The sequence below is a fragment of the Primulina eburnea genome, chromosome 10 (genome assembly GCF_022965805.1).
Source record: "Primulina eburnea isolate SZY01 chromosome 10, ASM2296580v1, whole genome shotgun sequence".
NCBI classification, from domain to species: Eukaryota; Viridiplantae; Streptophyta; class Magnoliopsida; order Lamiales; family Gesneriaceae; genus Primulina; species Primulina eburnea.
In genome coordinates, this window is record NC_133110.1 from 18,815 (window position 1) to 35,397 (window position 16,583).

Consider the following 16,583-nt stretch of genomic DNA (forward strand, 5'->3'; position numbering starts at 1 on the left):
AGGGTTGTCTTCCTATCAAATACCTCGGAGTTCCTTTGTTTCGTGGGAATAGAGTTTGCTGTCTTTTTTATCCCCTTGCGCAGATGGTGAGAAAGAAGTTGGAGGGTTGGGAGCTTAAAACTCTTTCCCCGGGGAGCCGTATGACCCTCCTTATGAGTTTCCTCCTTTCGGTTCCCATTTACATGTTCCAGGTAGTCCAGCCACCTCTGGCAGTTATGGAGAGGCTTGAGAATGTTTTCAATGGTTTCCTGTGGGGATCTAGATCCTTGGATAAGAAATGGCATTGGGCGAGGTGGTCTCGTGCGTGTCTTCCTGTCTCTGAAGGGGGTCTTGGATTTCGCAGGCTCAAAGATATTGTGGAAAGCTTCTCCATTAAATTATGGTTTCGTTTTCGTCAAGGTTCATCCCTATGGGCCAAATTCATGATGAGAAAATACTGCCAGTTGGTGCATCCAGCTTATGTTTCATCTGCTGGGTTCATTTCTACCACTTGGCGTCGTTTGCTTAAGATTAGGGCTCGCGCTGAATCTAGCATTCGATGGAGAATTGGGATGGGAGATGTTAGTTTTTGGGATGACATCTGGTGTGGGGATGATCCCTTGTCTAGTCAGGTGCTGGTTAGGCACAATCGATCGGTTGCCAGAAATTTTACCGACCAAAGCAAACTTGAACGGAGCAGCTAAAGATGAAATAGTCTCATCCGAGAAGTGAATGCTCGGCTTACCGAAGCTACTTTCTGCTATCTCGGGTTTGACCGTTGACCGTTGACCGTTGACTTTCCGGTCGAAGTACCACCGTGGAACGGAGCCGATGCGATGAACACAGAACCGGTACCAACCGGACGGTGGAAGGATCAAATCGGAGTGAAAAGTAGCTGGAAATTGAGATGAAATTGAAATTTGGGTGTTTCCGGCCACGATCGATTTTTCAAAAATTGAAGATACAGGGTTCTTACCCATGACTGGACAATCAACCCGTGAAGCGGAATTGAAAAAATACGCCAGGGCGACGCCGAAAATCGAAGACGAAGAAGACTTGAAGATCGCGCCCTTCGCTGGAATCGTAGATCTAAAATCGCCGGCGACTGAGAACGTCGTTGGAGTTGAAACTGGTGCCATTGTTATCGTCTGGGGGTGGGCATCACAGATCAGGTTTATGGTTTAGGGTTTCGGGTTTCGGGTTTAGGGCTTTTTTTTTCCGGAAAACACCGCCGGATGCGGGGGAGGTTAGGCAGACCCCTACCTGTATATTCCACAAAATAAAAAATGACAGCAGAAAGAAAAGCTAAAAGAGGAGGGGGACTATACCAAGACCTCCTCAAAAAGGCTAAAGCAGTAGAAACATAAAGACAAAGTAGCCTAGGGACATAAATACATACATAAGCAAAAATAACCCTAGACTACGACAAAAAGTGCGTCAGAAACTAATCAAATACGAACAGCGCTAAAGACCACATGTTGAGGAAGGCAAAATGATGACTGCGAGATGAAAACAGAAGCCATGCAGAAACTCTCATCCCATAGCCATCACCCTGGTAAATCCAAACTGTCAAAACGAAACTAATCTGGTAATATATCTGACTAGAGTAGCCATCATCCTGGTAAGTCCAATCAGTCAAAATCAGGGTTCTGCCAACTGTACAAGAACCCATGAACCAAATACTGTACGGCTTGGAAACCACTGTGCAAATGCAGTCAAAACACAAGGAGGGTGCAAATGTCTGGGCCCACTTGCACATCTTCAATATATCTTACTAGAGTAGCCATCATCCTGGGAAGGAGTTTTGAATATCGAAGACATATAAAATATTGGAAGCTTATGTAATATTGTATTTTCATCCCTACATTTACCTAGGTTATGGACATGAATCCGTATATGACTCGTACGGATCATTTAGCTATCGGTTATCGATCATCCTTTATTATTTATGATTCATGTGATATATTATAAATAATCAGTATGTGCGTTATTATTAATATAATAATAAAGTTGCATGAATCCGACAATCATACAAACAATCATGGCATGAGTTTTTAAAATTAATGATGAGACAAAATTTTAAAATTAAAATCCCTCATTTTGGATGAGATCTAAAATTTAAATCAAGCTCATTAAAAGGATAATTTAAAAAATTAATAATTCATTTTCTTTCATCAACGGTGGTGGCATGATGAACGCTATCTGCGGTCAGTGTCTGGCTCATATTATTGGGGAGCCCTAGATGCCGGAAAGCTGTGACTTCCACTAATATATTTGATGTGAACTACGTGGAACTCCTATTACTTCGGCTTATATTATTGAGGGATCTCATTACGATCGCCCACTAAAGTTCGACATTGATGGGTCGGGCTCGACACGTGAAGAAAAACCTCCTCAAACGTGAGACAAAATTACATAAAGGTTTCAAGGAGTTGCAATTGGGCTCAACCTTTTGGAAATTGTGATTGACTTATTATTCGGGATCATTATTTCGAAATTGGCCTTCTATACTCACTAAAAAAATTGGATTTCTCGTTTGCATCTTGTACTCTTAGGCCATCTTCAACCATAGAATCTATTTTAGTTCAAATTTTGCACTAAAATAGTCCAATTTTTGCACCAAATACAACATTCATCTTCAACTCATTTACTTCAAATCTTACACCAAAAAGAATATTCTCGAAATATTCTTTTTATTTTACATATATTAATTATTATATTTTATTTAATATATTTTTAGTTATGACTAATGCTTTATTATATATAAATTTAAATAATAATATTTAAGTTTATAATTTAATTATATAGCTTTAATTAATTAATATATAATATGTATCCCAATTATGTGTTTCAAGTTCCATTTGATTATCCTTTTGAATTTAGTTATGAATTTGTATTGTTATATTAATTTTTTGTATTTGTATTAAATTATATTAATTAAAAATGATAAAAAAAAATTAGTTTTAAAATATTATAATTAAAGTAAATAAATAAATATTTTTAAAATGAAGAATTATTATTTTATAATTTTTATGATTAAATAACTAATTATTCAAATAATAAAATTAATATTATACTATTATTTAAATAATATTTATAATTTTAAATATAAATATTTATAATAAATATAAATAAAAAAATCAAAAATAAAAAAAAAATAGAAAACCCCTGCATCGTGTTTTGCACCATTTTGGTGTCGCTTTGGAGATGGCCTTATTCACAAAAAAGCACATCATCCCCCTCATTGTCAGCCTTGAAAACTTCTTTTGGATTCGTAAAGTCAGTGTCTTATAATAGATTCCATCTACAAAACATTGTTGTGTAAAGAAAATGGGACAACTTTCTCTTACAGAAATTAGAATCTCGAAAATGAATATCCACATCCTTAGTAGCATCTCAAAGATGTGAATACATGTACCAAAAACCCAATAGGTTCTTAACCTCGCAGAGTTCATACATATGATACCATCGTGCTTCCAGAATCAACAGATAATGTGGGATGTCAGTTCAAATATTTAGGTGTAGGTCCTCAAGAAGTGTATTTGTAAGCTCTAACCGAGTCAAATGAATCTTAAAACATAAAATCAAAACAGAATATATCACCTCAACGTCAGCAAAATCATCAGTCAAATAGAGCTCCCTCCTCAAATTATGACGTTGTCTTCCTGCGGATGTCTCTTCTGGAATAACATACCACCATGCCCGGAACCAATAATTACCGTCCACATCTTTCCACAAACTACTCAACCCCCAAACATCATAAATGAATACCATAGCAAGTAAATTTCAAAATTTTTACAGTTAATAAAAAAAATGTTACGTACCTTTCAATATGAGCAGCCCACATATCGCTCGAAATTAGCTTTTCCCTTGCAGTCCTAGCCCTCTTTTTCCCCCAAGGCGGCTCCGGGAACTCCACCTTTTTCCGTGATTTCCTCGCCTCCCAATAATTACATATCCAACTTCCCACTGGAACCAACTTGTCTAATTTAATATTAAATTTTAAAATAACCCAAAATTTATGTGTAACGATCTCGCGGATCTATTTTGTGTGACGGATTCCGATCTGATTCATGGAAAATATTATAGTTTAAGATAAAATATTTCTTTTAATTTAAATATGGATCATATTGATCCGTCACACGGTAATAGATTTGTGATATCATCTAACAAGAAACCTACTATTAAAAGATCATAGAGTTGTATAATTTAATTCACAAAAAAATTTTGTGATAGTCTCATGGATCAATTTATGACATGGATATGTTTTTTGACTCGACTGATGAAATAATATTAATTTAATCTTTAAAATATGATTTTTTATTCTAGATAGATCTATTCGACCGGTCTATTTAATTTATATAAAGTAGATTACTTCCAAATTTTATTATCTTTGGATAAAGTTCAATATTTATAAAATTTCATAACAAAACTGTTATTAGTTCAATTATCTTATGAGCTGTGCTATCATTTTTATCTCGACTTTTTTAACTTAAGAGGAAAAAATTTAAATCCAAATACATTGGTACCGCAATCAAACCAGAATTGAAATCAATAGGGTTATAGGGCCGAAGATTGGGTTTCATTTGAACAAAAACCGAAACAAGTGTTGATTGGATTATATACGTTGGTGGTTTAGTGTCAAACTCGAAATATCCACTGATATAAAGGTATTCTAAATAAGTTTACTTAGTTGGAATAGACTGATTATTTTTTAATAATAAATTGTTTGGTATCAGTATAATATTACATTGCATTTGCCCCGTTAAAAGTAAATCATACCTACGAAATGCTTCCACAATCACATTAGTATTCTTAAGCGCCAAAAGTCCTTTGTTCGGCTTTCCCGTCATCATTCTTGGGGTATTATTATTAACGTGTCACATTTCTTTTTCTCCAAGTTTCCTGTCAAGGCTCCAGAAACAAAAACAAATACGCCTAGCTGTTTTTAAACCATCACAATCCATACATACCACATGAGGCCTAACCGAGATTGTATCAAAACTGTCCGTCAGCTATTACGGGGTCATCGATCTCAGATTTCTCCAGGTGTTGCTCCAAGTTGGCATGTTTAATCTAGCGCATTGCATTTCACGAAAGAAACAACCATATTGACACTTGTCACTTGCTACCAGCACAAACCTCATTCGTATTCAAACCAAATCAACTTGATGATTCCTTGATGCCCTAAATATGTTGTCCTCAAGCTGTCGCAACCATTTTAGAAGATAAATGACTTTCTTGAGCTTTGAGACACCATGCCTTCACTGGAGACCGCAGTCTCAGTATGGTGTGATATAACATTAAGCTTCACGCGTTCTTTCTGCAGAGATTCCTCGTCCATGCTCTCTGTTCCTTTCACTTTAATCTTGACAGGTTTCCCAAGTTTTGATTTGTCTTTCATTCTAGAAATCTCAAGTGCTCTAGCACAAACAGGAAAGCCTTGGTCGTCCCATGAGTCCAAAATCACACCAGATCCGATGCAGGTTGAACCTTGGTAAAAGGCGGTGAATTGCCCAGCAGCCAGACCTTGATCATCTTCAGATAATTTGACTATTGCAATTTCATGGCCATTTTTATCAATTTCTATTGCCAGATCACAATTGTAAAAACCAGGACCATGTCGGACCTGAAATGGTTCAAAAGTCAACTGGCTGCGATGATATCTCATCAATTAGAAAATATAGTCCCAAGCTTGTCACAAAAAAACTCATGTATTGAAAACAGCCACTCTAAAAGAATAAATTGTCATGGACTAGTGCGCGGCCACCACTCCGCACATGTAACGGAATATACACAATAATCAACTTCAAGCTAAGAAAATCATGAGGCCAGTGGCAACTAGTTGGCCAACAAAAAGAATTAAGAAAATAACATTAAGGGATTTGATAATAGTTCACTTAATTATTTTAATACTGAACTAAATTACACATAGCTTTCATAAAACTGGCCTACTTACTAGATCACATCAAAAAATTAAACACAAAATTTAAAAAATAAAATCTTATAATGATCGAAATAATCAAATAATAGTTTTTTATTATATAATCCGACAAGGTCCTTATCAGTTAATAGTTTTCTGAAAACAATATTAATTAAATGATTCTAACATCATGGGATTATGAGAAAAATCAACGGCATTTATATTTTGGATTATATTTTATAACTCCACACGATCTCTGTTAATCCTTAAAAAGTAGTCCTGTTCATAAAACATTGACACACAACACTAGTGACTGATCTTTGATGTTCTATGAAGGGGACTGAGAACATAATGCAGATAAAATGTCCAAAAAACTGACAGAACATTGTACCTTGCATCTGAGTTGAGGGATCTGCCTTGAAGGAGAACCATTGAACCATCTCAAGGATCCTACACGAAATATGCGCCTTCTTTTGTCAGCTGAAAAGTAGTTTCTCGACACAAATACCACATTATTTTTTATGTCTTTCTCCACAACATACCTATATAATAACCAAACCAATTTTCAGACCTACTAACTTTACGTGAAAGGAATATGTTGTGCTGGTGTTACAATGTAAGCACAATACAGCACTAATCTAGGACATGAAAGTAGTAAAATATCACAGAAAAGTTATACCAAGGTCCACCAGGAAGTCCTAATCCTTGACGTTGGCCAATTGTGTAGAACCAAAAGCCTCGGTGTTTCCCAAGGAAATCTCCTGTCTCAGCTTCCAATATCACACCTTCTTCTTCCCCTATATGCCTAGCAACAAATTCACTAAACTTTATCTGTAACCAAAACACAGATGAATATTTAGATGGCAGAAATCAAACACCGTCAAAAGAGTCAGAACAGCAAGTCTGATATATAGAAATATAGCAAGAAGTTTTGTCAGAGTTTGATGAGTTAAATGGTTAAGGCTCAGACAATTTAAAGCCCCATCGGTTCTGAAGCTATTTTACATATCATCATTCACTGCCATGTTGGGTGGTGGCAAAACAAACCTTTCCAAGAAAGCATATCCCCTGTGAATCCTTTCTATCTTGATTTGGTAATTCAAACATTTTGGCGAGTCTGCGGACTTCTTCCTGAAAAATTGACATTGAAATGAATTTAAGACCTGAATATACATCTATACTAAAGCAATTGAAGGAATCATAAGAAATCTGATCCATAGACACTAATATCCCTTATATCATATTTTCCAACAAACATGGAGAAGGATAGACAGTTGCTGGCAAAAAAATGCACCAGCTTGCTCTTGCATTAAATTATTCATAAAAATCCCCAGCTGACCTTTGAAATACAACCAAGAGGGAAAATGAGTCCTTTAAGCTGGGACTGAGAAAGGTGAGAAAGAAAATAAGTTTGATCCTTGACCTGAAACATCATAATCGGGTGGTTTCATGGTCATTCAAACAGCAATGAGAATATGAAAATAATATTCAAAATGTCAGAAACATAAGAAAGAAAAAATGATGCTGCTTATGTACCATATCTTTTGACAGTTCCAAAGTACAAGGCTCGTCTTTACTACCACTATCTGGATGGACAACCTTTGCATAGTGTCCAGAGGCAACAAAGTCAAATTTCCTGCCACCAATGGCATCCACAAATGCACCTATCACCAAAAAACAGACAGCAAATATATGACTTACACAATACGGCCGAAGAGAATATCTGCTGAGGATTTAAATTACTGACCAAATTTGATTCTTGTATTGCAAAGGACATCTGGATTTGGAGTTCGACCATGTCGATACTCCTCGATGATATATGATACCTACAACATCAAACCAGAAATCAAAAATTCCTTTGCCTGGAAATCAATTTACCTTAGATATCTATATCTTAAGTTTATATTTTTCCTGTTGTCTGGGAGATAGAAACATTTGAAGATGAGAGGTGGCAAGTGTATAAACGACTCAACCGAAATTTGAATTTATGATGGGTAGATAAAACACTGCAAGTAGATGATGATTGATAAGTGCGATTTTTGCACTAAAATTATCCTATGATTTAACATAGATTAGGCTAGATGTTGAGCGGATTTAAGCATTTGGTAGTAATTATGTCAGTTTGCAGGAATCAAGCCATAGCACATAACTTGCGACCGAAAGAGAGTGCCATGGAATGGAAATGATGAGCCGAGGAAAGGAAACCAAGTCCAAGCTGTAAGAATGAAGGTGCATGACAGCAACAAGTGCGCAGCTGTGTGATGTCCTTGCGCAACCGCGCGCCCTGAGCTCCCAAGATGAAGCAAAACACAGTGCACAGCCGCACGGTTTCCTTGCGCAGCCGTGCGCACACGATGAAGCAGCGTAGCACAGGAAGAGGCGCGCTGATGACGTGCAGCTGCGCGGCCTGAAGAAGATGAATGCACAGAACAGAAAGATGCGTGCAGCTGTGCGTTCTCTGTTTGCACCCGTGCGCGACGCAGACCTGCATAACCAGAATTCTCGGATATAAAAAGACGAAGCCCTAGCCTCACAGGAAAGAGAGGAAAGCCGCGACCATGCCAGATATAGAGAGCGATGAAGAACAAAAAGCGAGGAATGAAGATGAAGAGCGCCATTGCTGTATACTTGCAGGTAAGCAAACCATGGAAACAAGTTTTTGGCGCCATTGTTGTGGAGTGTTTTATTATCATGCATACCCGAAAATATGCCTGAAAGTACTAAAGGATACTGTGCTACATGATTCATGCATAGCCTTAACTTGGTTATTATCATTGGCAGTTAACGAGAAAAACAGGGTAGCACATGAGTTGCGTGAATACATTCATGCTATGAGATGGCTGGTTTTATTATCATGCATACCCGAAAATAAGCCCGAAAGTACTAAAGAATATTGTGCTAGATGATTCATGCATACCCCTAACTTGGTTATTATCATTGGCAGTTAAGGAGAAAACCAGGGCAGCACGTTTGTTACGTGAATACATTCATGCTATGGGATGGAACATTGATGATATAAAAAGAATTGAACTCATAGCGATGGAAATAATGAAGGAGATAGTCGTGGAAGGGCAGGAGGAATGAAGGAGATAGTCGTGGTATGGCAGGAGGTTACACCATGACACAACATGATCCACCTTTAATATAAAGGGATAGTCAGGCCAACGACTTTAAAAAAAGCGCTATGTGTAAGGCAACCCACTAATTTTATTTTATTTTTTCCTGTAATTTTTGTTAGATTTTCAATTTTATAAAAACAATTACTTTATTTAGTCAATTACATGTTTTCAAGTCAATAAACTACGATATTATCAATTTCTGTAAGAGCGGCAGATGAAAGTTAGGAGTTGAACAGAACCCCATGGAAAAAGATTATGAGAGCAATGAATTATGATTTTTCAATACATTGAGGGTCATTCATGTTTTAAGTATGGGGAGTAGTTTAAAAATTGTGGAATTTTAATGTTTCAATTTGTGAAAAAAATTTGGTCGTACAACAATGAGAATAATTGCGAAAATTCGGCTTTAAATCAATTTATTGAGTCTGCGTGCATTGTTACAATTGTTTAAGAGTTCCTATCAATTTATGCACTATTGTTAGGATCATTGATACTCTCGATAAGGAGAGAACATATATTGCATGTGTGATGATACTAAATGGATGACCTAATTTTGAGACTTTTGGCGTATTGAGATGTGTGTTACAAGCACAGACGTGATCTAGGCAGTCATTAAATTTATTTGGGCCTGTTTTATTGCTTATATGCTATAACTTGACACCTGTTGAGCCTAGATGAAAAAAATACATGAGATGTGTATTCTAGAATTCATTCTAAACAAGCCATTCAATTTTTTTTTTTGTGTGCACTTGGTCAGTCCGTAGCAGAACTTCGTTTGGCATTCTTCAAGGCAAAATACGGATATTGTGTGACTTAAGGATAATTTAGGCAATCTTTGGATCTGTTTGAACCTTTCGAACCAACCAACTGCATCAAAATTACCCCTATACACTAAATCCTACCGAAAACTTGAGAAAAATAAGTCTCTTGTGCTTTGAAGACGACAATAAATCCTAGATGTTGACATGAAATGAAATTTTTGGGAGGTCAAGTAAATATTGAAAGAATTGAAGGGGGATAAAAAAAAAATTAGGGAGAAAAAAGTGTATGATTTAAGATTTTGATGAAGTGAAGAAATTCTTGGAGTCAAAGATAATAATAATTCGATAAAAAGATAGAATCGAAAGCTGAAGTAGTGAACTAAACAAAAATCTGTTCATTTTCTCTCTTTTTTTTTAACGTCCATCCTTTATTGTGGCCATGAGTCGTAGCCAATGTTCTAGATTGCGGCCTTGGCGGCCGCCTAGGCACTAGGCGGAGGCCAGCCACACCAATAAGGTGCTAGGCGGCCAGCCCAGGCACTAGGCGGGCCTGGGCGTACCTAGGCAGAGGCTGGATGCCTAGGTGGGCCTGATTTTTTTAATAACAAAAATTGGGCTTCTAAAATTTAATAATCTGAAACCCATTTAAAAAAATAACTGTTGAAGAAGCACGAATAAGAATGGGCAAAAAATGGGTGTTCGATTATGCCAGATGCATGGAGTGATAGAAAAAGAAAAAACATATTAAATTTGTGTGTTAATTGCAAGGAAGGTACTGTATTTTTAGGGTCTAAAGAGTCTTCAGACGAGGCACATACAGCTGGACTTATTTTTGAGTATGTTGACAAGTGTGTTGAACAAGTAGGAGCTAAGAATGTTGTTCAGATCGTAACAGACAATGCCACCAACAATATGGATGCGGCTAAATTGATGAAAGAAAAGCGAACTGGGATTTTTTGGATTTCATGTGCAACTCATATTGTTAATCTCATTCTTGAAAGTATTGGCAAGCTTCCAAGATTTAAAAAGATTATCGACTAAGCCAAGTCTTTTACAATTTTCATTTGCTCACCATAAGACTTAGTCATTGATGAGAAGTTTTACGAAGAAAAGAGACATAGTCCGGCCAGGAGTTACCAGGTTTGCATCAAACTTCCTCACATTGCAAAGTTTGAATGAGAAAAAATCTTGTTTAAGGGTCATGTTTACAAGTGATATGTGGGAGAACTGTAAATGGTCAAAGACAAAGAAAGAGAAATTGGCTTACTCTACTGTAAGGAGCATGAGTTTTTGGAATGGTGTGACACTTTGTTTGAAAATATTTGCTCCTTTGGTAAGAGTTCTCCGATTGGTTGACGGAGATAGAAAGACATCCATGGGATTTCTATATGGGGAGCTTCTTCAAGCTAAAGAAGATATCAAGGTGGCCCTGAACTATGTCGAATCAAATTATCAACCTATCATAGTAATTATTGAGTCAAAAACGAAGGATAGACTTGATACATTATTGCATACCACAGCCTTTTTGTTGAATCCCTACTTCTACTACAAAGATATTTCTATTGCTCTTTATGGAGAGGTTGCGGCAGGGATTTTTGAATGCATGGAAGTTTTGCATGCCGGTGAGTTTGAACTGCAAAATACAATTACTAACGAGGAATTTGCAAAATATAGAGATAAGACTAGCTTATTTGGGAAAACATTGGCTGCAAAAGCATGTGAAAAAAATGACGATACATTTTATCCATGTACATGGTAGAGTACCTACTGTGCTCACACACCCAACTTGCTAAGAGTGACATTGAGGATTCTTTCACTAACTACAAGTTCATCTGGGTGTGAAAGAAATTGGATTGTGGCCTTGGGCAAACTGCCTGTGTCAAACTCAGTGCAAAGAAGATGGCCAAGATGTGCTTTATGTCCGCAATGGTGCACTTTATGCCAAAACCATGGGGAAAACCAGGATCACTTACTAGTACATTGTTCTTTTGCGCAAGGAATATGGATAAAGGTGATGCAATAGTTGAGTTTTCAGTGGATCTTTCCGAGAAGGGCAAGAAACATGTTCATTATTGAGCCCGGATTTCCAGCAGGGGTCAAAGATAACATATTCTGGTTTTTGATCATTCATTGCACTTTTTGGTCGATATGGCTTGAGAGAAATAACAGAATATTAAAAGACGAGATTGCGTCCGCGGAAGAAGTATGGGAGTTGATCAAATTCAGGGTTGCGACTTGGACAATAAAACACAAAGCGCAGCCGCTCGGTTTCCTCGTGCACCCGTGTGCACACGATGAAGCAACCAGCACAGGAAGAGGCACACACCAGCACAGCATTGACGCGCAGCTGCGCGGCTCGAAGAAGATGCATGCACATAATAGAAAGATGAGTGCAACTGCGCATTCTCCATTCACACCCACGCGACGGAGACCTGAAAAACCAAAATTCTCGAATTTTGCGAGCTTTTCATGGATATAAAAAAACGAAGCCCTAGCCTCACACAAGAAAGAGAGGAGAACGACCACACCAAATACAGAGAGCGAGAAACGTGAGGAACGAAGACGAAGAACGCATCTTCCGAGGACGGAGTCGCAAATTCGGATTTGATCTTTAACCTTCTTTTCCTCTTAGTTTTATATTTGAGTAGTTGATATTGAGAAACATGGTCTATTATCGTTGTTATTGCGTCGTAAACTAATTTAATTATCTAGGAGACGTCATCGAGGCTATATTTTTTAATCGTTGATTTATATATTTAATTCACTTCTTGGTTTGTGTTTTCTTGAGTTAACTGCGTTCAATTACTTGATCACTAATTGAATTGTGATATTTATTTGAAGTATATCACTCTAAGAGAAGATTTTGAACAAGACCATAGGAAAATACATCGTTGGTGTTTATAAAGTCGGGCGGCCTATAACTCCATTGAAAGAATTATTGTGCAGTTTAAATTATTTGATTCAAAATAGGGATATTGAAATTGATATCAGATGATTAATATCTATTTATCACTTGGGAAAAGAAGTAGGAAGAATTGAGAATTCTTGTTTAATAAACGGGTTGAATTTATGATTATAGATGTCAATAATAATTAACTAGAGCGGAAACTAAGTGAAATCGCACCTCTAGATTCTTTCTCTTGTGGATTTCTCAGCGTTTGGTGTGCTCGACTTTATTTTATTTGTTAGTTAACAATTAAATCATATCCTTATTGAATTCTTTAAATAAAGTGCGGTTATTCTAATTACGATACTTAATATAATTTTAAATATCACTTTCTGTGGGAACGATATGTGTACTAGATCCATTACTAAAACTTGACACAGTACACTTGCGGGTAAGCAAAACATGGCAACAATGATCAATCCTAGTTTCATGGGCGTATACTGCACCTGGTACAGTAACAATCACTTTGAAGAGAAATGACTAGATAAATGACATATTTCATTTATATGGTTTGCAAGTTAAGGTCTTATTACATCCATGGATAAAGGCAGGCACAAGAACTAGTTTGAAAGCACAACTAAGCATAAACATTTGGAATTGGAAACCTATGAGGCTGTTGTTTCAAACACGAACACGTACCAGACAACCCGGTAAAGTCAGAAATCTCACCAGTCAAAGGAGAAGACAAGCAAACCAATTTGATGAGCGGCAGGTAGAATAATGAGAAGTGCAAAGTGTAAAATATTGCATTTGTTCTGTAACAGATTCTCTAATTTTATTTTTTCCCTTCCAGCTTCCTTCAACCAGCACCAAGCTGAACAAAAGGATCAGCTGTGTTTTGGGTATGCCTCAGTTCGATGGTTAAAAAGACTTTAAAAGTGGATGGCAAGGCCAAAAATGTAATCAAAATCAAGATTGAAGTGTTTAGAATCTCAGGAAATATTTATCATGACAATCAGTTGAGCTGGTGAAAGCGAGCAAATAGTTACCACATGACTCCAGTATTCATCTGTCAAATGCACAATTTCAAGAGGAACATCAACCTGCAATAAACTAAATGATTAAAATTGGTGTCATTCTAAATTAAAAACTGAGTTGAAACAATCGACCTCAAACTATATCAATAGTAGCACAAACACTGATGGGATTTGTTGGCATTGATTGATAACCGACCAAAGGATGACCAAATGTGACTTTTTGGGCCCCAATGGGATACTTCAGTTTCAACACCACGGTTCACATTTAGCATAATGAACTTATTTGATAACCATTGAAAAGTTATTCCATCATTTCTTATTAATATAGTTATACATTTTCTAGGTCAAGTAGCATATTGAATTGTTCATGTTGTTGATATAATACATCCCACTACAAACAAGGAACCATTCAAGAATGGTCAAATTTCATAAATTGTAGCCACAAGCAGAGTATTCAAAGAAGAACAAATTTATTTTCCAGTAGCATGCGAAGGACAACTTCATTTCGTTGGAAACTTGGGAAAATTCTGAAGATGCACAAATTCACAAATGGAAAAGGTATAACCTGATGACAAACAGATTTTGCATACTTTAAATCTTCTTCCCATGGGCATTCAGACCAAAAGTTCTCAAAGTCTTCCTACAATAATGTAGTGATCACAAGATAATTAGAGTTTACAGTGTTGAATATCGAGCCCAAAAGAAAATTATGATTCCAAGCTTTTCTCTGCATTAAAAGTTCTGATGTAAAATTTAGACAGTTTCTTCCTCTCAGAAAAACCCTGTTCGTCCTTCAGATGTATGAGACCATCAAGAGATTCAATCATTCTTGACCGACCAACAATACACAGGCATATCATTTACATATGGTAAAATAATGAATTTGTTTACTTTAACAGATATAACACAACTGAGCAGCAGTAACACTAAAACTCATAACAGGTTTCAGTCAAGCTTCTGTATAAGAGAACTGCTTATTATCAGCAGGTTTTATACACAATCTCTCTCTTTTTGCAATTGAGTCTATACTTAGACACTTGTATACATGGAAAACTTATTATGGTTGCATTTGGATTGAATGATTTGAATTTGAGAAAGAACCTATATTTTGAAATCCACGGCAGTGACTCTGAGTATTTGAAATCAATTCTCGTCCAAAACAAACCAATAAATTTGTTATTATAGAACCAAATGCAACCTATAACTATTTTCACGAACAACCAAGGGATAGATAATTGGATCACCCCTCTTTAATATTACAATACCTTAACAATATAGTTACAATGCCTCACACCATATCAATTACCACAATACTGAACTAGCTGACCCACCAAGACACAAGACCACCTTAAATAAAGCATAAAAAAAGAGAGAGAGAACACCTGGAACCAAATTTTAAGATAGAAAGCCGTGCAGGAATGACCGGCGGCGTGGAGAAGGCGGAGGGCGACGCTACTGTCGACGCCCCCACTGAGAAGTAAGGCCACATTGAGCGGTTTCTTGTCGGGTAAGGAACACGACAGGCATCCGGGGACAATCGTCGTAGGATTCCAGGCACAGGGAGCAATTAGCGATGAAGACAAAGATTCTGAGCTGGAGGATAAAGAAGAGAGCGGCCTAAGTGTCGCGTAGAGAGGTGGAGATTTCTGAGCAGTGAGAGAAACAATTAGCCGGATAAAAGCAGCGGTGGACATGGATATACGGCGGCGGTATGGCTTAGGTGGAAGGGAGTAGAGAGCGGAGGGGAGTGTGCTTCTCAAGAGCATGTTTGATGTTCCATTCAAGGTTTAGGTCCAGGCTTAACTATTACGAACCGTGAATAAAGTTGCATCGCACTCACATGAGACAAAAAAAAGTCGCCTTTACTTCAACAACCTGTATAAAATTGTTGGATAATTACATCAAAACAATGATGATAACGATAATGATAATATCAAAAATTACGGAATAAAATAATCAACAAGAACACGAAGATTTATATGGTTCATCTAATATAATTTATGTCCATATAGCTACCACAAATCTTTATTGTAAGGAAAAAATATTACAATTATACATCAGTCAAATAGAGCTCCCTCCTCAAATTATGACGACGTCTTCCTGCGGATGTCTCTTCTGGAATAACATACCACCATGCCCGGAACCAATAATTACCGTCCACATCTTTCCACAAACTACTCAACCCCCAAACATCATAAATGAATACCATAGCAAGTAAATTTCAAAATTTTTACAGTTAATAAAAAAATGTTACGTACCTTTCAATATGAGCAGCCCACATATCGCTCGAAATTAGCTTTTCCCTTGCAGTCCTAGCCCTCTTTTTCCCCCAAGGCGGCTCCGGGAACTCCACCTTTTTCCGTGATTTCCTCGCCTCCCAATAATTACATATCCAACTTCCCACTGGAACCAACTTGTCTAATCTCTTACTGTTTATTAAGGCTGAGTAGGTTAGAGTAACTTCTTTGGTCTGTTTTTTAAAATACCTAAAATACCCTTCACCCCACTCTCTACATTATAATTATATATATTAATAAAGTGTTAAACAATAAAAGCAAGTCAATGTAGTTTAGTGGATAAAGCCTATGTTTTTTAATCATGAAGTTGTAGGTTCAATTTTTGCTTGGGTCTTTTTTATTCTTTTTTAATTATTTTTAAGTTCATTTATCAAAATTATAAGTAGACACTCATTATTTTTTATAAATTATTTTGATCATAATTTAAATATTAAATCAAATAAATTTAAAAAACATATCGTACAAGCACGCAACGCGTTGCGTCGTTGTACTAGTTTAATATTAAATTTTAAAATAACCCAAAATATGTGTAACGATCTCGCGGATCTATTTTGTGTGACGGATTCGATCTGATCATGAA

General features: G+C 36.7%; 1 protein-coding gene across 1 annotated transcript; it reads right to left on the minus strand.

Moving 5' to 3' along the window:
* Nucleotides 1-4,681: 4,681 nt before the first annotated feature.
* On the minus strand, nucleotides 4,682-16,071 carry LOC140803981 (uncharacterized). Its single transcript, XM_073159827.1, has 11 exons — nucleotides 15,965-16,071; nucleotides 15,089-15,581; nucleotides 14,272-14,346; nucleotides 13,719-13,772; nucleotides 7,650-7,728; nucleotides 7,439-7,566; nucleotides 7,242-7,325; nucleotides 6,950-7,033; nucleotides 6,582-6,733; nucleotides 6,294-6,444; nucleotides 4,682-5,608 (listed from the first exon to the last, which is right to left on the minus strand). The coding sequence occupies exons 2-11, from the start codon at nucleotides 15,470-15,472 to the stop codon at nucleotides 5,201-5,203; spliced, it is 1,599 nt and encodes a 532-aa protein (XP_073015928.1). The 5' UTR covers nucleotides 15,473-15,581; nucleotides 15,965-16,071; the 3' UTR covers nucleotides 4,682-5,200.
* Nucleotides 16,072-16,583: the final 512 nt, after the last annotated feature.